Source organism: Sylvia atricapilla, chromosome 1 (assembly GCF_009819655.1).
Source record: "Sylvia atricapilla isolate bSylAtr1 chromosome 1, bSylAtr1.pri, whole genome shotgun sequence".
Classification (NCBI taxonomy): Eukaryota; Metazoa; Chordata; class Aves; order Passeriformes; family Sylviidae; genus Sylvia; species Sylvia atricapilla.
The window spans coordinates 140,470,313-140,493,094 of NC_089140.1; the positions used below are offsets into that span (position 1 = coordinate 140,470,313).

At 43.0% G+C, this 22,782-nt stretch overlaps 1 protein-coding gene and 1 long non-coding RNA gene across 2 annotated transcripts; one reads left to right on the forward strand and one right to left on the reverse strand.

Annotated features, from left to right (window-relative positions):
• Nucleotides 1-1,873: 1,873 nt before the first annotated feature.
• On the reverse strand, nt 1,874-19,299 carry HAS2 (hyaluronan synthase 2). Its single transcript, XM_066335444.1, has 4 exons — nt 19,213-19,299; nt 9,580-10,206; nt 4,973-5,074; nt 1,874-3,004 (listed from the first exon to the last, which is right to left on the reverse strand). The coding sequence occupies exons 2-4, from the start codon at nt 10,204-10,206 to the stop codon at nt 2,072-2,074; spliced, it is 1,662 nt and encodes a 553-aa protein (XP_066191541.1). The 5' UTR covers nt 19,213-19,299; the 3' UTR covers nt 1,874-2,071.
• Nucleotides 18,728-19,327, forward strand: LOC136371386 (uncharacterized). The gene is made up of 3 exons (XR_010745334.1): nt 18,728-18,802; nt 18,966-19,083; nt 19,243-19,327. It is a non-coding gene; the product is annotated as an uncharacterized lncRNA (long non-coding RNA).
• The last annotated feature ends 3,455 nt before the right edge of the window (nt 19,328-22,782 follow it).

A 22,782-nucleotide genomic window follows, 5' to 3' on the forward strand; every position in this document is an offset into this window, starting at 1 on the left:
AGTCATAATCTTATCAAAAATATTTTATTTATGAAAGTAACAATTATACTATACAACCTATATTGGAAATACATTGAATAATTGCTAGAATAAATACAGGCAATTAATTCAATCTTTTTATAGAATGAGAAGATTTATTTGACATTTGAATGTTAACCCAAGCTTTAACTTACATCATAAATAGTTAAAAGGCATAGTCAAGTTTTTTTGATTTTTACCGTTTCTCTTGCTTTCTTTTAATACTGTTCTATTTTGTAATCAACATGAATCAACTCTCCAATCATTAACATAATATTAGTATGACTTTCAAGCAATCATGTACCTCAAGATAATCAGACAATAAGGTAGTGTGTGTGCAGTTCATTCTACAGCAGAATCTATTCATGTCTGCATAAAAAAGTGAAGCTGAAAATGCTTCTAAGTTCTTTAAGCATCATATGCCGATTTCTGCTTTACCACAGTGCTTTTAATACCAGAATCTAAAAAGGGCAGCTGGTCTTTCTGTTGCTCTTTATAGAGTATATTAGGGCTCAATGCCACATTCCTTTGGCTGGTGAAGGACTGCAGAATTTAGTCCTGAATATTATTTCTCAAAACCATGGTCCAAAATAAATGTCCAAGACTGATTATTAGGCACCAAGGAAGTGATGCTTTTGCTAAGGCTTGATGTTTTCTGATAAAAAATTGGCTTCTTTCTGGTAGATATGCTGTAGTTAAAAACAAATTATTGGGCTTAGTACTGGGGTCTATATTACACCGGATGTCAGAGAAGGTGCTGTGTTTATTTTCTGTAAACTGTATGAAGGGCTCTGTGGAAGTTTTATAGTACAACATACATTTTGCAAGTGTTGGTAAGTTTTTCCTTCAATTTTTTTGTTTTAATAAAAAACCTGAACTATTTGCTTGGTACTAGCAGATTATGAACAACTATGACCATCAGTGAATTCAATAGCAGTTTCAAGTGCCCAGTATTTTTCCAGATCAGAAGTTTTTGATTGCTCAGGTCCCATATAAAATCAGTGGAAGGCTTTTCATAGCAATGTCTTTTCCAGTGGCATGGAGGTCTGCCTTGCCTTATGGTTTACTGTGCATACCAGGGATATTAAGTTCTCAGCAGAGAAGCAAATTTCCCTTTTACAATGTTATCAAAACAAAAACCCCAAATTGCACATATCTACCCCTTTGGCCTTTTTTTATGCACAAATATGCTTGTATGCAAAACCTGACACTTTTGGGCCTTTCCTAATAAATGTCTTAAAAGAGCACATTTAAATGCTTTTTCACAGAAATAACCATTCACTAGTTGCAAAAATGCAGAGAGACTTTTTATTCTTTCTGTTGTGAACAACATCATTTCAGCAGAAATTTGGGGGGAGAATGTATGATATTTTTGTCCCCAAATATATTTTAAAAGGTGAAAGAACAAAATGTCGGGGAGGCAGCTTTTTTTGGCAGATAGTAAAATATAAAATATGCGATTTAAAAAAAAGTTGGCTTAAAAATACACACACACAAATAATACAATAATATAAAAATACAGCTCAGCCAATGGCCTCTTAAAATTTACCTTTGGCATTACATTTGGCAGCCTAAAACAAAAGACCCTTCCTATAAACAGAACTATAAAAAAAGAGAAGTTCATAAATTAGGTTGCAAGGGGTTGTACGGTCCTTTTCTTGATTCTCCAAACTCCCTTTCTTTCTGTCCACACACATAAGCATGACCAGTGAGGTATATAGAACGTAACACTGTCAGGCATATGCACAATAAAAAAGTGCATAAACATAGAAGTTCTCCCCTTTTCTTGTGAACAGGTCGTAACTGTGTGGTTTGTGTCCTTCCCCCCTTAGAAACAAAAAAAATCTGGTGGGGATTTGTTTTTCTCTTTTTTTTTCTTTTCTTTTTTTTTTTTTCTCCTTACTTTGGCAGGATGAAAATGAACCCAGAGGAAAATAAGTGTCCTATTCCCAGCAGCAGTGATCCATTTCCCTTGGCAACATATGTCTGATGCCACTGATACTACAAGGTCGTTGGGTTGCTTTACAACTCTGGGTAACTTCCCATGGAAACATCATACGTCTAGCACCATGTCGTAGTGTTGTTGCTCTTTCTTCCGCCTGCCACATTTGTTGATAAGAACCATGTACAAAGTCAATAGCAAAACCCAGTAACATGCATAGAGTATTGTGCCAATGATGAGAACTGTCTGTTTTGACTCAGAAAATGGCTTTTTTGATTCCTTGTAAATAGTAAAAATTACGCCACCTAAGAGGATTGTAAACCAAATGGAGACTGGAATGAGTCCTATAAAATTAACTACAATGGTTTTCCTTCCTGACGTGCCCCACCCTGCTTTGTTTATCGTGGCAATTGCAAACATCTTTGCTGGCAGTAAACTTGACATGTACAACACTGAGTAGAGTGACATGAAAACCATGACAATGTTGCCCCTAAGGAAGCTGGCAAAGGAAGACTTTATCAGGCCAACTAACTGAACTGTCAACAGGAAGAGGAGAATGTTCCAAATTTTTCCCCTGTAGAAGAGCTGAATGACTGTGGCAATAAGGAAGAAAGGAAAGAATCCAGTGATTACGGCTTCATAGGTCATCCACAAATGGTGCTTGTGGAACCACATGGCATTATAAAGCCACTCTCTAAAGTAGGATTTACTCCAGCGGGTCTGCTGATTCAGCCACCTGAGATACTCTATCGGTGTTTCCGTAAGGCACTTGGATCTAGCTGTGTATTTTGTTGCATAGCCCAGGCTTAGCACTCTGTTAGTTAGATGCCTGTCATCTCCGAAGCTGCACTGGGAGCCCATAAACTCTTGATTGTACCAATCTTCCACAAATTCATGGAGTAAGGAGTTTCTGTACATTCCCAGAGGTCCACTGATGCACTGTACACAGCCAAAGTAGGACTGACAGGCTCTTTCGATGTTAAATGCCATCCAGTATCTCACGCTGCTCAGAAAGGAGATCCAGGAATCATATTTGTTCAAAATCTGCAAAATAAAAACAAAAGTGTTCCTTTTAGATGAGCTCTTAAAACAGAAAATGTGCATATTGGATCAATAAAGAATTTACTGAGACTAGAGCACCATTAGATGAAATGTGATGGGAACCTCACTCCTTCGTCCAACTCATAGCAAATCTGGGAACTATGCAAACATTTCAGTCAGGACACTGACAGGAAGGGTGAGATGAAACCTTCAAATGTCTGTTTCACCAAGAGGTTCTTTTTTTTCTTGCAACCTTTCCTATTCTCCACCAAGAAATTTCCTTATTTTCTGTGTCATTCTTCCTTCCCTTTTGGTCCTGTTAAAGACCTGCTGGATTTAGACTTTCCCAAGAGGAGCTAGTGAGTTCATGGCTTCCTGCTGCTTTTCTGCCCATGCACATCTTTGGGACTCACAGGACTCCTTCCAGCCCTCCCCAAACAATGCTGGAGCATGAGAAAAGCTGAGCACATGGCCTTTGCACTACATTTTTTGTATAATAAGGCTGACCCTAGAGATTTAATCCTGAACTGTGTCCCCATATCCAGCATTAGGTCCTCTAAGCAACAACCTGTTCTGTCTCTGCAGTACCAGCCTGTTACCTTGTCCCAAGACATATGATGATATTCCAGTAGAGTCTTCCTCAGGCCCACATAAGTGTCTCAGTCTTTCTCTTCTGCACAACCCAACTGCACAACCAGTCAGAACACTCAGTGTGTCTATGAGCGCATGCAGATGCACAAGTCTGTGGCTTCACATCCAGATTCTCAACACACACCTTGTGTCAGAGGATGACAACTTCTACAACTATAAAGCATTGCCCTTCTACTAGAAAAAAAAATAGTCTTTTTCTCTGATGGTCCTAATTTCTGTCAGTTTTAATTCCAGGACATGTTAGAAGCAGCAGGGCTTGGGGATAGGATCAAGCCTGGCTCAAATGTATTTAGTGTACCCTGGAAAATAAACTAGGGAAAAAAAAAGCCCAGAGCTTTTGTTCTGTCACCTTTCCTCAGAGAGGACACATGTCCTTCCCAATGCAGGTGCTTATGAACCTTCCTGTCACAGCTGAACCTGTACTCAAACATGCCTGGAATTTCACACACCTAGACTGTGTACGCCTGATTCGTGGTCAGTCTAGACTCTAAAGCTATTCAGATTTCTGTGGGAATCCTAATTTCTGGAGTTATGAGCCACATGCCTGAAATACCTCTGACTACTTGGGTGTTCATTAGCAAGTTCTTGGGCATTTACACGGCTCTTTCTCCTCTGTCTCACATAAAAAGTCCAGTTGAGTATGGGGCACTGATCCTAAGGCCAACTGAAATATTCACACATTTCTCTTTATAAATTGCAGCAGAAGTAGTTGTGTTAAAAGGAACCAACAGGCTTCTGCTGTAGTAATCAACCAAACTCAGTGATGCTGAAAATCCTAACACAGATGGAGCTGGTATGGCTTGGAAGTTTTTGATTGCCCTGCCTGACAGAGATGGCAGACCCAGCAATACACAGAGTGCACAGTGCACAGCCTTTCAAAATTACTTTTATTTCTGATGATTTTAGCTGCCAGTAGTAATTGAAGTGCTTAAAGTTGGTGCACATGGCTTTGGGAGACCTGTTCTCAATTCCCTGCTCCCCTATAGCTTTTCTTTTGTACCTTGAACAAGCAGCTATACCCAGAGATAGAAAGATGCCACAACCATCCTGACAATGCCAGTGTCCTCCTTTTCACATATAGGGGACAGAATATTATTTCTTTGCTTGCTATGGATGTTAAAACCATACAGTGCTCACATCCAAGAAGAGTTCCCATTCAATGGACAAGAAGGTTAAGGTATGATAAGAGCATCTATAATGGCATCACACATATAGTATATACATATAAATTATATTTAATCCTACTTCAGGCAGAGAAATCTGTTGCAATGCAAATAGTTGCTGAAACACCTCTGTTAATCTGAGAATTGTTGTACTCACCTGCACGTCACCTCCAACTCCTCCAACCATGGGATCTTCTTCTAAAACTTTTACCATCTCCACTGATGAGGCTGGATCAAGCATTGTATCTGAATCACAGACCTATAAATAAGAAAAAAACAAGAAAAAAAATGGGTTAAGGAGGACACTACAGAAGAAAATAAAAATCATGCAAGTGATTATAATGACTCTAAATGTGTAGTCTTCTGAATGCAATTAAATCTGACTTTGAAGTCTGCACTGTTATTTCTGTTAAAGATCACTTGTAGCAGGCAGCAAGGCGTAGTGCTGCACAAAACACAGCGCTTGTTAAGGCTGTGCTCACAAGTAATCCTCTGTATCAGCTCCATTTGTTTTACTGGCACGTTGGACTGGCTTTCTCGAGTAAGATATGGGGCACTGCAGAGTAAGACAGTGTTTGTGGGCGTGCAGCAGATTCCTGTTGTGCTCTGACATAGAATTTTCCTGCATCAGCTGCATTGGTTGGAGCACTCTGGTCAAATGTTTCCTACTTCCATATGAGGGAAGGAGCAAGCAGTTAAATCCCAGGCACTTGTTATTAAAAAGAAAAAAAGTTAAGTAGGAGTCTGGGAAGAAAACTGAAAGTTCTTTCACTCTCAGAAGGCTTTAGCAATTCACGTAAAATTTGTATCTCATATTTCAGAACAAACTCATTTTTAATTTTAGACGCATGATGTGTTATTAGTAGTGCAGGGATTTGACATTTGATGTATAGAAATGATTTGCTATTTTCCTCTGGCATTCTTATTAAAAAATATGTAAGGTCAGAAAGCATGGATCCCAAAGTTCAGTACTCCAAAAGACCAAGGCAGAAGTAGATGACACACAAGTCATTTCAGCTACACAAACACTCCTAGTCAACTAAACACTGTGTACATTAGGAAATTGGCTTTCCCCTGGAGAGTAGGAGGAGGGCTCAAGACAGGCTGGCTGGTCTGTGAGACAGCTGGCATTGCTTTCGTTTGCTCTGAGGAGAATGACTTGGGCTGCAACCTGTTTAAAACAAGAGGGTGTCTCCTTGTTGCAGTTGCTGCAGCTGAAAGAACTGGCCACATCATGTGTGAACTCATTTCACAGACAGCCAGGAACTGGAGCAGAGACTGTCCCAGAAACACCCCTCCGACCGGCTGAATCACACACGACAAATTCTCATACTGCCTCCAGTTTGTCCCCATATTGCATTTCTGTGACGGGGTCAGTGGGAGCAAACCAGTAGCTCTGCATAAACAGCGTATTAAGACAGATTCTGCTGAGGCTTCATAAATAGATATCATAATTTTTGTGTCCTTTCATACAAATTTTGAATTCAACCTAAGCCATCTCACTCCAGGGGAGAGCTAACCTTTATGTCTGCTCTATGAAAGGAGAGGAGGGCATTGGTGCTCTGCTCTGGACCAGACTCAGGAGGGGATGTAACCCAGGACAGTAGGACTGCATAGCTTGGGATGCAGCTGGGACTCTGCCAACATGCTCCCCTCCGTGCTCACTCAGAGGGAGCCAAGAGGAGAAAGGTGATGAAAGCTCTCATATCCCTGTCAGGAGAAAAGCCACAAGCATCTCCAGCTCCCACTAACTTGATGCATCCATCTCCTCTCCTCAATGGCCCCATCTCACAGTATCTTTGTAACTTGGCCAAGGTGCGACTCCAGCTTTAGTGAAAAGCTGTCATCAGTGGCAGCACTGGGTGATAGGGAGCAAAACAATTCTGCTGAAGAGGGGAAATGATGCCTATACTTTTACTGTGTCTTCCTGGACAAACCTGTTGCTAAGTGTTTTGCACAGGGAATCTGTAGTTTGCTGAACTCCCAGGGTGCTCAGGCAGTGACAAGCATGCCATTCCTTGTAACCATGAGTGGTGGTCTGGGATCAGCTGCCACCCAGCCCTTCTGCTTTCCCTCCAGTACTTGTCACCTGTCACTCCCACCCCACAGATGTATTTACCTATGGCAGAAAGGCCTGTCCATGAGCCACATTACTAATATAATAGAAATGAAGAATCTTGAAAACACTGAATTTTTAAACAAAATACCATCACATATCCTGGGCATGCCAGCACAATGGGTATGTCTGGGTTTCTGGAACAAATCTAACAAGCCATCATTTTCCATCTGGATGAGGTTTTTGCAGGTGGACAGAGGACACACACAGAGAAACACAGTCACTTATGAGCCTAAATAAACACTGACACCTGCCTAGCTGGAGTGTGCCCAGGACAGCCCAAGAGACAATTTGCCATCTTTCCACATAAGGGCTGAGTGATCCAAACATCACTGCCTTGGGTCACAGAGTTACATGAAAGGGACAGCTGACCTTAAGAGAGCTGTTCTGTTGCTTGCTATAAGCAGTGACAGTTTATCTCAGCTGCTCTTAGTTCAGATTGCATTGGGCTGTCCACACAGGCACCTCCAACAAGCCAAGATGAATTTCACCCTGGTTAACTCACAACACTGCACTGATAATATCTGCCAGTTGAACTCCTCCATCTGATTACTTGAACACTCATAAACTCTTCAAGGATGGAAACAAGCCTTCACAGCACAGTGCTTAATGAGAGACCACTAATGAGTAACAGCTCGTTATCTGCACTGGTCTGACTGTTTTTTATTACCTGTTCATAATTCAAGAGTATCTTTTAAGAACTGTAATGCCCACAGTTTTGGGGGTGGGCAGTGGTGCTGATTTGCCATGTTTTAAAATTATTGATCATTGATGCAGACTGCTTAACCCTTGAAATACTGGGTTTGTTTAAAGTAATTTACCCTGGGTCACCCCAAAGGACCATTTGAAATATCTCAACCTTTATTCATTCATAAAACAGCCACATTTTAGCTACATATTTTTATGACTCCAGAAGCCAGGACCACCACGGGGCTGCATTTCTATTACAGATGTGACTGTAGATGTGACTGTGGCATCAGTCATCAGACAGAACAAATATAGTGTTGGCAGACTGTGCTCAACACTATAGTCCCTGACAAATTCATTAGAACTTCTGAGCCAGGTCAGGAGTGTTAACTGACAGAAATATCTCTTCTATTTTCTGAGTTTATGCTATGACTGTTGAAATAGAAACACCTTTTCCAGGTTCCCTGAAAAATACAAGAGCTGAACTAAGGGAGGAAACTTGTAATGAATCTGCTTCCTCTCTGCCTGCTTTCTCTGGAATCTGGTATGTCTGTGTGAAGTGATTATAAACCCGTGTTAATAAAGAAAATCAGCATTTTTATCCCATTATAGTTCCTCAGAGCACAAAACCAAAGCACAGACAATGGAGAGCTTAAGCCCATTGTTTTGAAAGAATAAATCAGTTTCAGTTTGGGAAGTGGCAGAGGATGGGTTTTAAATCTTGGCCTTACTCTCCTAGCTCCAATAACAGTGCGGTTCCTGGCACTCTTCAGTTTCTGCCCTCCTGTGCACTCACTGCTCTCAGCCCAGCTACTGGCAGCCCCTCCAGGTCCCCAGGACACTGCACGTGGATGCTGTGCTGTGCAGAGCATGCACACACACCCACACAAGGCTGGGCACAGGCCCCAGAAACACATGCGGCTCAGCCATGCAGCTGCCCTGAGCCAGCAGAGAGCACCTCGTGGGGAGCTGCTGCTCCACTGCAGGAGGCTGCTGGATGCTCTGAGTGTGGGAGAAGCTGGGGAAAACTGAGAGTTGTTCATTAGGAAAATCATCTCCTATTTAGTGGGATTAGTCAAATGAGCCTTCTTGGCCTCATCTAAGATTTCTACAGAAGGTGTCCAGCCAGAGTACATGATCCCATCTGCCTTCCTCCACATATGACCCCTTCCCACAGCAGGGCTGTTTGCAGGAGTGAGGAGTTCCTCAATGTAAGTAAGGCAAAAATGTAGACAATCTTTCAGGGGATCCAAGGCAGCTGGAAAGAAATGTGCCTCTGCTGCTTTGGAAACAGGGAGAGAGGACCCAGCCTAATTCATTTTTAAGTGAGTAGTGTGTCATAAGGGCCTTAAAGGCCAAGTTGCAGTGAGTGAGGTAATGCAGCTGTAAGTGATGAAGCAAAAGCTCCTTCAGGCTTTAGCTGAAGAAATTTTCTTTCAAATCTACACTTTGATCCTTTTATTGTATACTCCACACTGCCTTCAAGGCCTTTAAAACACATTTCCATCTTTTTTACAGACTTCACCACTTCTCCAATTCCTATTTCCTATTGATACCAAATACCAGTCTGTCTGCTTGTATATGGAGCCACTAACTCACTCACAAAATACTGTCTTACCCGAGACCTTCACCTATAGGAGCAGAGATGGGGCTTTTAGGAGATCACTGGCTTTGTCTGAAGGAAAACCATTTAGATGAGGGGGCAGTAATGAAGGCAGAGGAAGGACTTCAGATTTCTCCAGTAGCTGGTGCACAGATTTAAAACAGTCACAGATAGACTGGCCATTTTAAAAGGTAGCAAAATACCCTTTTAACGGTCAAGCTGTTTCCAAACAGACTGAAAGGAGCACTGTGTTCATCAGGGACTAGGATGGCCTCTAACATGCTGCACAAAATATACAAAAGCTGCTTTCTTTCAAAGTGTGTTTGAATTGGCACTGACCTGCTGCCCTAATACCTACCTGTACATAATCCACGCTTCTCCCCAGTGCTTTGAATGCTGTGTACATTACTTCTCTTTTTCCACCCCATTTCTGCATGATGCAAACACTTTTGTTGGACAGGACCAGCTGAGATACATGTTGCATGCTCTCTCTGTGAGACTCCTCTGTCTCACCCGGACCTTTGTCGTGGAAGTTATTACTCCAGATGTAAGTGGCACAACTGTCCCTACCCATGATTTCAGTGAAAATGTCCATCATGTAAACGTCATCTTCTGAGTTCCCATCAATGACCATAACAACTTTAATTCCAGGGTAGGTCAATCTTTTTACAGAAAGTAAACATTTTCTTAAGTAGTCAGGATCTTCTTGATAGGCAGCAATACAAAGGGCAACTGTTTTGTTCAGTTTGATTGGAGTTTCTAGCGACCGTTTCATTTTCCTGTGCTCTAGGTAGGCAAACAGGCTTTGGATGATGAGATGTGATGCCAGGATAGCACCATAGAGTCCAAAGGAGAAGTAGTAGTTGTCTGTTTGGATGAACTGGTAGCCCACAATGTAAGCAGCGGTGATTCCCAGCAGGAGGGACACCCCGAAGAGTGTGGTTCCAAGTATTCTCAGGATGCATATAAACCTCTCACAATACATCTGCAAAGAAGGAGGGAAACCATTAGCAGAGCCCCCACTTACTGATATAAGACATCATAAGGGATGCATGTGGCTGCAACAGAGATCTCAGCATCAACAGATACTCACTGCATCGCCTCGCTCAACTGAACATCTCTTTGCAGTTACTTCCTCCACTAAAGCACAATCTGAACAGACTTCATGTAGCAGAGATGTTTTCTGCTATTTGCAGTGCCCTCACAGAAGGTGCTATCTGTGTCAGGATCTTATCTTGGCAGCCTGGGCTGGTTGGATAAGACACTCTGTCATATTATCCTGAGGAGGTTAAAGAAGGGGTTTTTGGGCCACCACTTGCTTCATACGGTCACAGGAGAGTGAAACAGCTGAATGTCTGGGCAGCCTCATCTCCTCCCCCATCCATGTCACAACTATCTCCCACCCTGAATTGTTTCTGTCTCTTAGTTATGTTTGCAAAAATATTGGAAAGACATTCTTAAAACAGATGCCTGAATGTATTTATAATTTTTTAAACAGATGTCTGACTATATTAATAATTTATATTTATATAATCAGACATCTGCTTTAAAAGGTCTTCTCAATACCATTGCAAAAATGTATTATTCATATAGTTGTGTACATAGATACATGCACACATGAGCATGTGTGTATAGGGGCTAAAGCTTAACTGAGATTAAGTCTGTGGCAAAAATATGCATAAATTTAACAGAGCCAACACTCCACCCTGGACTCAGAAATTCACTAGGACATCAGCTGATTCTGACCATTTCTACATATTTAGGTTACCTGGCTGTAAAATCTAACATAAACTCTGGGCTATGGAGCAACTAGCTGGCATAGAGGGTGCTCTGGCATTCCCAAAACAGTATGGGCAGGCGGCAGGTGGAACCTATTAGTACCTAAATGCTTTTTCTGACAATCACATTACCCATTTTATGCAACAGCTTTCTGAGAATTTTAAGATGATAATTACAACATTTTCTGTCAATAGATGCATTTTATATGAAGGACATAAAACAGATAATGTCTGTTTAAAGCCAACCTAGCAAGTGTGTTGCAAGTCAATAAAGCTGATGCTTGAATATTTTACTGAATTAGGTCCTTTCAGAGTAATGGATTTAATATTTGTGTTTTCTTGCTATTATTCATATTTTCCCTGCTGTTATCATCTCACTCATCTGTTGCTCATGTTTGTTTGGCCAAAGCTGAATTTGGAACAGGACTTCCTTACATCATATATGTTTTTAACTCTTCCTTGAAAAACCACTACCAAGATGCAGCAGCATAGCTGTCATGTATATGTCTGAAACTATATATATATGTCTGAAAAGTTACAGGCTTGGGACAAAAAACTCAGCACAGAATCATTTACAACATAAAAATAAACTAGGAAGGCATGAAGTTTGAGGTTACAAAGACTTTGTCTTTTTCCATTGGCTATTTAGGGTCTTAAATTTCAAGACAGGAGGAAGCCTCTTAAATGTATATTTGGAGGCACTGTTAAAGAAATCGGACCCTATCTCTAAGACTTCCTTGAATACTTAAGGCTGGGCTCTGACAGGTGCTGTAATCATCCACCAGCAAAAGGGACCCTCCCTGTTCTGGCCTGTCTGAAAATCTTTCACAGCAGAGGTCATAAAGATGCCTAATAAAACACAACTTATGCTTACCACCACTATAGGTGAATTGAAACTCAGAGCCCAAAATAGACTTGCTTTAGAAAACAGATTAAGTAATGGATCCTCTCTAGATTACCTCAAAGTAAAAGAGCCCATGTGTTTACTAATCCCTCGAGTATGCAAAATGTCACAAACATTAATGGTAAATGTCTCATTAATGGTACACTTGTCCTGTGCTTTCCCATTTGGGGTCCTAGTCTGCTTACATTAATAATTATATGGCTGAAAGAAACAGGATGGACATTAAGGTCTGGAGTGGCTACATTTGAATGACTATATACTGTAGCAGGCATCTTTTACATTAATTTCCTGTTGTTTTGCTCCACCTATGAAGTGCTTCTGCACAAAAGAAAAAAAATAACCCAAATTCTCTGATTTTGTCATTACAGCACAGATCCCCTCCATTGCAAAAATCCAGTCTTTTAAGATCAATAAATTAATTTCTGGCGTTAATAAAACAACATTTCTTTTTTCCTTTCACTGTCAACCTTAGGAAAATAAACAGTGTTTTGATCTAAATTCCTGGCTTTCATCAAAGAAACTTTCCCCTTTGGTTTTATGTGTAGTCCTTTAATTGACTGAATCTTGGGGGAACTGGAAAAGTTGCTCAATATTCTCAAGATTTAAACAAGATATTGATAGCTTTCCCAGCAGAAATTATCTTTGTCAACTTTAGCATGCCCAAGCAATGGCAAAGAAGCTAAAAACTCTCCACTTATCTCCAATAATTAAGCCAAGACATTAGAAGGAAATTATATTTGTACAAGTCTGGGACCAAAAATGAATTGCTGAGTCAAGTACTGATACTGAGGCTAGGCAGCAGCTGCATCAGAGACTTTCAGACCAGACAGTGCTGTTACGAGCATCTAGCCTGGCTTGACACAGTGGAATATAATAATTCTATCCTGCAATTTGGGCACCTAAATCCCTTACAGGCCCTAAATCCCTTACCTTCACCTAACCCCGTGGTGCTGAACCCACCGTGGTGCTGAAGAGTTTTACACAGCCTCTGGCAAGCACGCAGAAGGTGAGTGTATGTAAAGAGCCTTCAAAGTCTACTACTGAGCAATCTGATATCATGATGTTGCAGCTCTTTCCTTTCATGGATGGAGCTGAGCAGTGCTCACCAGCCCATGTAGTAGAACTGAAATGTGAAAGCCATATGCTAAATCCTAATGCTGCGTAGGCTGCTGCTGATTCAGTCACACATTTTGATTCACAAAGCAGTGCCAAGTATATATGTGTCTTGTAGTGACTGTACAGTAGCAGTTTGAATTGGCAGTGACCTGGTGCTCTAATACCTAGGTAGCAGGTAATACCTAGTAGCAGGCAAGGAGTGTCTTCCTTTGGAGGATCCTATGGAAAAGCATGACCAAGAAATGAACACTTGCATGTACTTGACATCAGAGTCCACCCAGTGAACTGTTTGGCACTGTGTCTCTTGGCATCCTGATAAAGCCAAATATATATACAAAAAGAGTATCTCTTCTTTGTGATGAAGGTGAATTTACATTATTATTATTATTATTATTATTATTATTATTATTATTATTATTAACAACTGGCATAACTAAAAGTTGTAGTATTCTAACAAGGCTTTCATGAAAAACATGATGTTAACAAATGACTGATACCTAAAAGGTACATCAAATGATTTGGGTTAACTGTGGTGCTGGAGATCACACCCCTTTCTCAGACTGAATAATGCCTTAGATCTCAAATTAGAAGAACATAGAAAAATATGCTTCAGTTTTCTCTATTCTGAAAAATATTTAGGCTAGTATTTACTGTAGTTATGGTACATAGATCTAACTTTTATAAGATCTAGACACTTGACTAAAATTCAGCAGGCTCCTATGTCCTGTTTTGAACTGAATTTTTACTCAGCAAGCAACACTGGTGACCTGCATGGTAAAGAACCAATTTCTCCTCCTCCAAAATCCTGCGGCAAAGTTCATCCACATGGCTATTAATCAGCTTTCATGCATCTCTGAGAGTAACAGGGCCTGCAGATAGTTCATCCCTTTACAAAGTCAGGAGGCAAAGAGAAAGAAAAATCTTATTTTGTTACTAATATTGATTAGGGACAAATAGATATCCAGAAAATTAATGTACACTAGTGTCAGAAGATATCAATATTATCTGCAGCCTGTTCTATTCTGCTTCCTCTGTTGTGTAGCTGCTATGAGGACAAAGGAAGCAATCAGGTGGTGCCTGGCATCTATTGATACAGGACCTGGAACTAGTGACAGGGGTTAAACTGAAGTCAGGTTTGCTTGTAACACATGGGACACATCTTACTACACCATCTCTTTCAGAAATGCCCTCCTGTGCAACACTCAAACATTGCCACATAGTATTTCTGGATAGCTTTTCCTCAGAAGATTAAAAAGCAAGAGAGGGAGACACAGAAAGTTTGTATCTTACATGTAATGATTTGGAAGGTTGTTTTAAAAAATTAGCGCTTATTAATTCCAAACATCTGAAGACATTTAGAAAAACCATAACCATAAGTTGCAAAATCTAGTATCTATCCAGGATGCAGAAATAAAAGAAAGGTCAATCACAAACTTGCTTGTTTATGTCCCTGTACTGGGCCTGGCTGAGATGGAATTATTTTTTCCCATTGCCCTCTAAGCACTCCACTTGGTTTTGGTAGCTAGGAAGGTGTTGATAACACAGCAGTGTTTTGGCTACACTGAGCAATGCTCCCACAGCGTCCAGGATGTCTCTCCAACATTTTCTCCCACACAAATATGTTATGGGTGGGCAAGGTCCTGGGAGGGAACATAACCAGAATAGCTGGCCCAAACTGACCAAAGGGGTATTCCATACCATATGACATCTGCACAGAAACAAAAGCTAGAAGGAGGAGAGGGAAGCATTTGTTACGACATTTGTTTTTCAGTACTGAAGCTCTACTTCCTGGGATGTGGCTGAACATCACCTGCTGATGAGCAGTAGAGGATAAATCTTTTGTTTTCCTTTGCTTCATGCACGGCCTTTGCTTTATTAAGTTGCCTTTATCTCAATATACCAGGTGTTTCGTCCTCTTATTTTCTGCATCTACATCCTGCTGAGGAGGAGAGTGATAGAGCAGCTGGGAGGGCACCATGCAGCCAGCCAGGGTCAACCCACCACAGTCCCCTTCACTTTTAAAGGTTACAAAGAGTTACGCCTCTCTCTAGACATCGAGGGCTATGGTCACATCAGCAAAGAGTGCAATACCACATGAACAGATCTGCAAAGAGGAACACTTGATGCTGAGTGCCTAACTCCACCCTCCATACATTTTTGTGCTTTGCTCTGAACTAAGTATAGTTGGACCCAATGGACTAAAAACCTGAAAAGTGTCCTCCAGAGGTATATGTTACAATTAGTTTCATTCAAGAGGAATCCAATTAAAGGACTATTTGGGAGTCCAGTTATTTATTGCTTTGCAATAGAAACTCAGGCAATTTCATTGAAGAGAGGACACTTGTAGTAGCAGCTTCGATAGCACCTACTCATTGAAAATAAACTGATAATACAAATCAACCTCACATATATATAAGATCTGCAGATCAGATTTGTCTGGAACCTTTGAGGAAACCAGAAGTGCTGAGCACAGAAAACCTTTAAAGCATCTCATTTTTATATGCCTGTATGGAAGCTGAATTTTTGAATATCTATTCAACCTTACTGCTAAGGCTTTGAATTCAGCAAAGCATGTAAGTGTGTCATTAAAGATAAGTGTGCACTTAGGTATTTTGCTGAAGAGGGAAATCAGTGGATAATTTATCTTGCACTTCCGTAGTAAAGGCACAAAAAACCCCTTTCTCTGCTGCTATTTCTGGGACACTTGAGATAAAAATGCAAGTATATTTCTGACAAAATTATTGTAGAGATTAACCTCCCCTGTGAAGGTTGTCAGATATGTCAATACTTAACCACTGCATTTCTTACATTACAGAATCTAAGAGTGGATCAGGCAATCAGTAGACAATTTGAATTTGCTTCCTAGTGTTATCATTCACGTCTTGGGTGACCTTAGATAAGTGAATTCACCCCTCTCTGTCACAGCTTCCTCACCTGTAAAATGGGAATCATGATCACTGAAGAAATTTTTGGAGGTCTATAAAACCCTTCATAAGGCTAATCTTTTTAGTGTTATATGAGATTCACCTGTTCTCTAGTTCCATATACCTGTTCTTCATCAAAAAGAACAAAAACCAACACACTCCTTGCTATTTTCCTTGCCTATATTCACCTGAAGGTAGTCTGTGGGGATTTGTCTGTAGCAAACATACAACTCTAACCCAGCAGGATGCCTGCGATTAGTGAGGTGGGCACCATAAAAGCCAGCAGACATGGCTATAAGTCCATACAGCCACCAAAGGCTGTTTTGCACACAACCAAAGCAGAATGTAATCTTTATAAGCCTTAATACCCACTTCCTTACTTATGAGAATAATAGCATTGGCTGCCACAGAGCAGCTGCCAGAATGACACTAGTGTGTCTGAGTGCACATGTGAGTGCCTGCACACACTGTCTTTGGGCCTTTACACACACTCTCTGGGAGTACATGGCGTTTGAGGCTCACGGTTTCTCAGACAATATTTAGATTCATTATTAGCCTTATTTAGTGGCAAATGAAATCATATATTATTGTAGTAAAAATTATTCCAGGTACATATTAATTACAAGCATAAGACAGCTGTCCAGACTCCCTCTTTTATTCTACAGCCTGCAGAGAGGAAAGTGAAAAGTTATGCTCCATCTGTACACCTTTATTACAGCACAATTACCATATCTGGAACTTTTGGTTATTTATAACTTCCAGATTTTGTTATGCTATTGATCTTCTGGGAAGGGCTCGCATAAGACTAAAGCTAACTCTGAGGTTAAATTAAAAGTAAATAACAGGATTATTGATGATGGCAAACTCTATCTGTATGCACAGGCTTTGATCAGCAAATCCAGAATCTCCTATTTGTTCGGTGTATGTTTCCCACTAATTTGCCCAAAGTTAATCTCTTACAGGTCTGAGTAACCAATGTGGAATGAATTCTATGGCTGCAGGTTGGATTTGACCCTAATGTACACAATAATACACTAGTCGTTAAAAAAAAAAAATGCAATCAAAAACATCCCCAGACAAGTGCTCCAAGAAACAAAACAAGAAGTAAATCGTATTAGTACTCAGATATTTTGGATTGGGGTTAAACAAATATCTAGTTTAGAAATGTTTTCTAGTTGCTGGTTATGAAGTCCATGGATGCTTTTGGCACAAATCTATTTCATGCCTTAATCCAGCAAATAAATAATTATCTGGGGTACACAGCTTATTATCTTGTAATTTGTTTATAAAACACTGATCATACCTTGTTTGACTAAGTCCCACTACGCTGAATGGAGGAATACTTTGCTGTTCTATACATTAATCTTGAATAGCAAAAAAAATGAAGCAAATGTGCTTTTATGCCACAAATATGAAGACTTGATTTTTTTCCTAGTGAACTTGCCTGTAAAACTCCACTGAATCCAATAGAGCTGCTCTTCCTACTGGGAAAACCTTGACCCAAGATTTATTATACTTGGATGCAGGGCAAGAAAGATTTATTATACTTATCTAGTCGTCAGGCACCCACGTTACACATAATTGTGCTTTCAAAAAAGTGCATGAGTGCCAATGGAAAAATGATCCCAAAGGCAGAAGACTGAAGTTGAGCGAAACATGGAGAAGCAGCTATGGACTAAGAGATGTGGGGTCAATGCAGCCCTGCAGAATCACAGAACCCTCCGGGTTGGAAGGGACCTGTGAAGATTGTGGAGTCCAACCCCACTGCCCAGGTATGGTCACCTAGAGCAGGTGACAAGAACGGGTCAGGTGGGTTTGGAATGTCTCCAGAGAGGGAGACTCCACAACCTCCCTTGGACAGCCTGTTTGGTGCCCTGCCATCCTTAACTTGAAGAAGTTCTTTCTCTTGCTGTGATAAAACTTCTTGTGTTTTAGTTTAAGGCCATTACTCATAGTCCCGTTACTGGGCACCACCGAAAAGAGTCTGGCACCATCCTCTTAGCATCTGCCTTTTAGCTATTTATACGCATTAATGAGATTCCCCTCTCCGTCTTCTCTAGACTAAGACAATGCCCATCAGGAGTGCGGTACTACAGTGGCGTTCTCTCGGGGCACGGAAATGGGGTAAATTCTCTCCCAGGGGCCAGCGTCCGCTCCTGCCAGCATCGCTATGGAGTCCGGGGAGGCTCTGACGGGCCGGCTCCCGGCCGTGTCCGAGGGACACGAACCGCCGCTCCAGGAGGTGCGGGGCAGGGCTGTCGGGGACAGAGGGCTGTCGGGGACAGAGGGCTGTCGGGGACAGAGGGCTGTCGGGGACAGAGGGCTGTCGGGGACAGAGGGCAGCCGGGCAGGAGGCGCCGGGCTCCGCAGCGGCCGCGGGCGGCACACGGAGCGGGGGAACCCCGGCCCGCCGCGGCCAACGGGGCGGAGCGGCGGCGTCCCCGGGCGGGGCCGGGGGATCCCCGCGCGGCCACGTCACGGCGCCCCGCCCGGGGCCGGCCCGGGCCCGCCTGTGCGGCGCTGCCGTGGGCCCCGCGGCCCTCCCTCGGCCGGGGCGGGCCCGGCGCGGGCGTGTGGCGCGGCGAGCTCCGGGCGGCCCCCGCCCCGCAGCCCTCGGCTCCCGGCCCTCCCTCGGGAAGCCGCCCTCCCCTCCTCTCCTCTCCCCTCCTCTCCCCTCCCTCCCGCGCGGAGCCCGGGCGGCTCGGCAGCGCTGTCCGGGCGGGACGTCAGCCCCACGCCCGCCGCCGCGCCTGCCTTCCCTCAGCCCCGGCCCTCCCTCCGCTCCTGTCGCGTCCCCGCCCGGCCCTGGATGCAAAGGCGAGGGCCGGCCGGAGAGAACCCGGGCCGGGCTCTGAGCAGGTCTCGCCTTCCCGCTGCCATCGGCGGAACGGCTGCCCAGCGTGTGCTCGATTTTAGTCTAATTTCAGAGGGCTTATGGGGCCGTAGGCTTTTTTTTTTTTTTTTTTTTTTTTTGTTTTGTTTTGTTTTTTGGTTTTTTGAATTTGGTTTCTTTTTTTCCCAGATCTTGAAGCTCAGCAATGTTTTAAACGGATTACACGGAGGAGGGGTTGAAGCTGAAAACCTCATTCATCCTCACGACGGTCCTATTCATTGCTGAAATAGGTGTAGCGTAGGAGCCGGTAAGATCCTCCCCCAGCCCCACTCGTATTTTGGGGATCTGTTCCAGCTTTCCTCCCTTGAATAGTGGGGATGGGAGGAGAGGGTCTTCTGCTCTTGAGCAGACAGAAGCATAATCATAAATCACCTACCTTGTTTGTCCTTCTGTCCTTTGGTCATAGAGGGGCTCCAGCCAACTGTGTGGTCTCACGTACCGTTGCTCCCGCTGAATAGTTTCCAAGTTTGAGGTAAAAGAACAAATCGCACTTTTCAGGGACTTATTGAGACGCTCAGAAATAAAAAATAATTAAAATGAAAATAATAATAATAAAAAAAAGTGTCAGGCTATTCAGTCCTACTCATTTTCTCCCACGTGTTTTCACAATTATCGTGTATTTGTCTTTCTCTGCTTCAGTTTCTAGCTCAAAGTTGTGGGTTTTTTCCCCCAAATAATAGTAATAATAATAATAATAATAATTAAAAAAAAAGTTAGAAATAATAAATTAGGAGTTAGTTTCTCGTGGTCGAAGCTGAAGATCTTATTTCAAACCCGGCTAGCCAGGAGCCTGGAGAAGTTGCAAGGCAGCGTCTGAAAGTTTGAGAGATCAGCATCAGATAAAGTCTCTTTGGTGATACCTTGCTACCCGAGTAACTGTTTCAATGAGGTTTCTCAGCAGCAGCAGCAGCAAACGGGTAATATTTTCCAGACGTCTTTTTCTTTCCTGCTGCTGCTGCTGCTTTTCTGCCTCTTCCACGTTATGGGGTCTTTTAACAAGGGAGACTTGACTTGTTTTAATAGGCGGAGGATGGGAAGAAGGAGGGAACTCCTGTAAGGAGGAAAAAAAAAACCCAACCCTCCCAATTGCCATGATCTCAGCCAAGGACCAGTTCAGCGCCAGGAATCTAATTAGCCAAGTTGCAAATTTTTTCAGAGAAATACAATACACATATGTTGCCACCAACTGGTTTCCTCTTCATGCCCCGCAGTTGGGGGAACCCCCCATCTTCCCCACTCACTGCATCCTTGGGCTTGGGGTGTGGGATTCATCCCTCCCACAGTCACTATTCGGCTGGGACAGTGTTTGCTGCTGGTGGTTTTTATTAATAAGGGAATTGCGTCTATGAATGGATGAACTTCGCAGTTTTCAATCCTGGTTTACCCGTTCACTCGCGGGAAGATTTGTTGTAGTAAATACCCAAGGAAGCTCCCACTGATATTCATACCATGCCTCTTGTGTTAAAACAACCCGGGAAACACGTTAGGCCATTTAAAAACTGGGAAATTGTGGTGTGGGCTTTGTTTTGGATTGGTTTGGTTTTGGTTTGGTTTTGTTTTGTTTTGTTTTGTTTTGTTTTGTTTTGTTTTGTTTCGTTATAAATCAAAAGTGTTGATTCTGTCGATGGTTCCCGGTTAGCCGGGGGCACCAGCAGCCCGCAGCACACCCCGTTGCCCCTTGCCGGCCGCTCTCACTCGCTCCGTGTGACTCCGCTCTGCCTCCGAGGCGGGTTTCCCCGCCGTCGCTCCCGGTTTGCGGTGCAGGTGACACGAAAGAGGCACTGGGTGGCACTGTTGAGGCGGCGGAGCGCCGGGAGCCCGGCGGGGCCGGGAGCTCAGCGGGGCCGGGCCGGCGCTGCCGCGTCCGCCGTGCCCTGGCAGGGAGCCGCGGGGGAGGACGGCGGGGACCAGCTTCCCCTTCCCCCGAGCTGCTTGCTCAAGGACCGCAGAGGTCGCCGCGCTGGGGCGTCGAGCCCACAAAGAGAACCGTATCCAGACACCGTTGGGAAATCCGGAGATGACTCCTCTCCGAGTTATCGCCCCTCATTACCTTCTGGTGTGGGAAAACTCCAAAGCACTCTGGGGGCTTCTCGTGTGCAATAAACGGTTTAAAGTCGGTGGTTACCTAGGCTGGAGATATTTTGAGTACCTGCTTTAGGGAAGTGGTTACATTTACAGGTGTGTTCAGTCACTGCCACGGGGAGAGTGGCTTTAGGATGTGCATTGAAGCCAAGCTCCTTGAACGATAAATCAGTCTCAAATAACAAATCTGATTACAGTTTAAGCCAGAGGTTTGTGGGCATTCTTAAACTGGCATTGCCAGGGAAAGCAATTGTTTCACCCTCCTCCTCACTGTCCCTTCTGTGTCAGGAGAACCATCCTAGGTTAGAAATTATTTGTTTGGAGAGAGGGAAGAGCAATAAAGTAAGAAATAATTTGGGCTGGATGAAAGCAAAACAACTGCTTTGGCAACAATCTGGCTTTTGATGGTTTAGAGTGTCCTTGAAAGTACAGCGTGACTTAACAAGCAAGTCTATCAGGGCTTTCAGGTATTCCTCCCTCTCAGACCTTCCTCCCATGGCTGCTCCATTCTCATACTGCAACCACCTCCAAATCTGTGTCACAAAAACTTTAGATACAGAGCCCTGCACACCTCTGTCATCAGGCAATGGATGTATGGCACTATCTGCTGCAGACAGGGGCAGAGGGCAGAAGGGTGTCAAGAGGGCTACTTGATCCCCCTCTCCACAGGAGCCACCCTACTAGCCAAGTATCTGGTGTAAACCAGGCTTAGAACATGATCACAGAATCACAGAATGTTCAGGGTTGGAATGAACCTTAAAGATCATCTAGTCCCAACCTGCCCTGCCATGGGTAGGGACACCTTCCACTAGACCAGGTTGCTCAGGGCCCCATCCAACCTGGCTTTTAACACTGACAGGGTTGTGGCATCCACAATCTCCATGGGCAACCTGTTCCAGTTGGTTCAGGAGGTTCCAGAACCTCCCTACCCTCACAGTGAAAAATTTCTTCCTAATATGTAACCTACATTTCCCCTCTTTCAATTTATACTCATTGCTCCCTGTCCTCACTCCAGTTGCTGATGAATGAGCAATGTTTGTCATTTAGCCAGGTAAGGCACTACCTCAGCAAGGTCTTCTACAGTTGTACACAAAACCAAGTCCTTGATGTCTCTGTGAGCCCTAGGGTGTGATTTCCTGGCATCAGACTTTCTCTGGCACTATGAGAGGCAAGAGAGGATTAGCACATCCATCCATGGCTTATTCTAGACACTGTGTCTTGGGGAACTGTTGCTGCCAGCCTCGTTCATGTTCCTTGGGCACTTGGTGGTCTTGTCTTGATTCAGGGATATGTATGTCCTGCACAGGGGACTTAATGTCTAGGATAACTTCTGAAATGAGGTTTCAGGTTGGGTTAATAACTAAATGTTACAGTTTAATTTTTTCAAGTGAGTACTTGTTATAAATGAAATAGCTTTTTTGTTTGTTTAGTTGTTTTTGGTGTTTTTTGAATTTTATTTTTTTTATTCCACCTTTTAATAGTTACATTTGAAGATTGCATGTCTTCCCTACTGATGAATGTACATTACTCTGGAAATACGCAGTATTCCATTGGCTTAATCCCACGCTCCTTAGATTTGAGCAGGAATCAAGAGACAGTAGATCAGAGACACAAATCTTTGTGCAGCAATAGCAGCACTTAAATCACACCAAAACTTTGCTTTAGAAAATGACATAATGGGAATGGTGAGTCTCTCATGTCTATAGCTATTTCCTTCTCAGCCATAGCTCATGTTGTGTGATCACACTGTCAGGGCAAGCGGGATAACGTAGGTCAGGAAGTTAGGTTTGCCTACCAGGAAGGAATTAAAAGTAGGAGGATATGATTAATGCCAATCCATGGAGTGCTATAGAAACCAGATGTA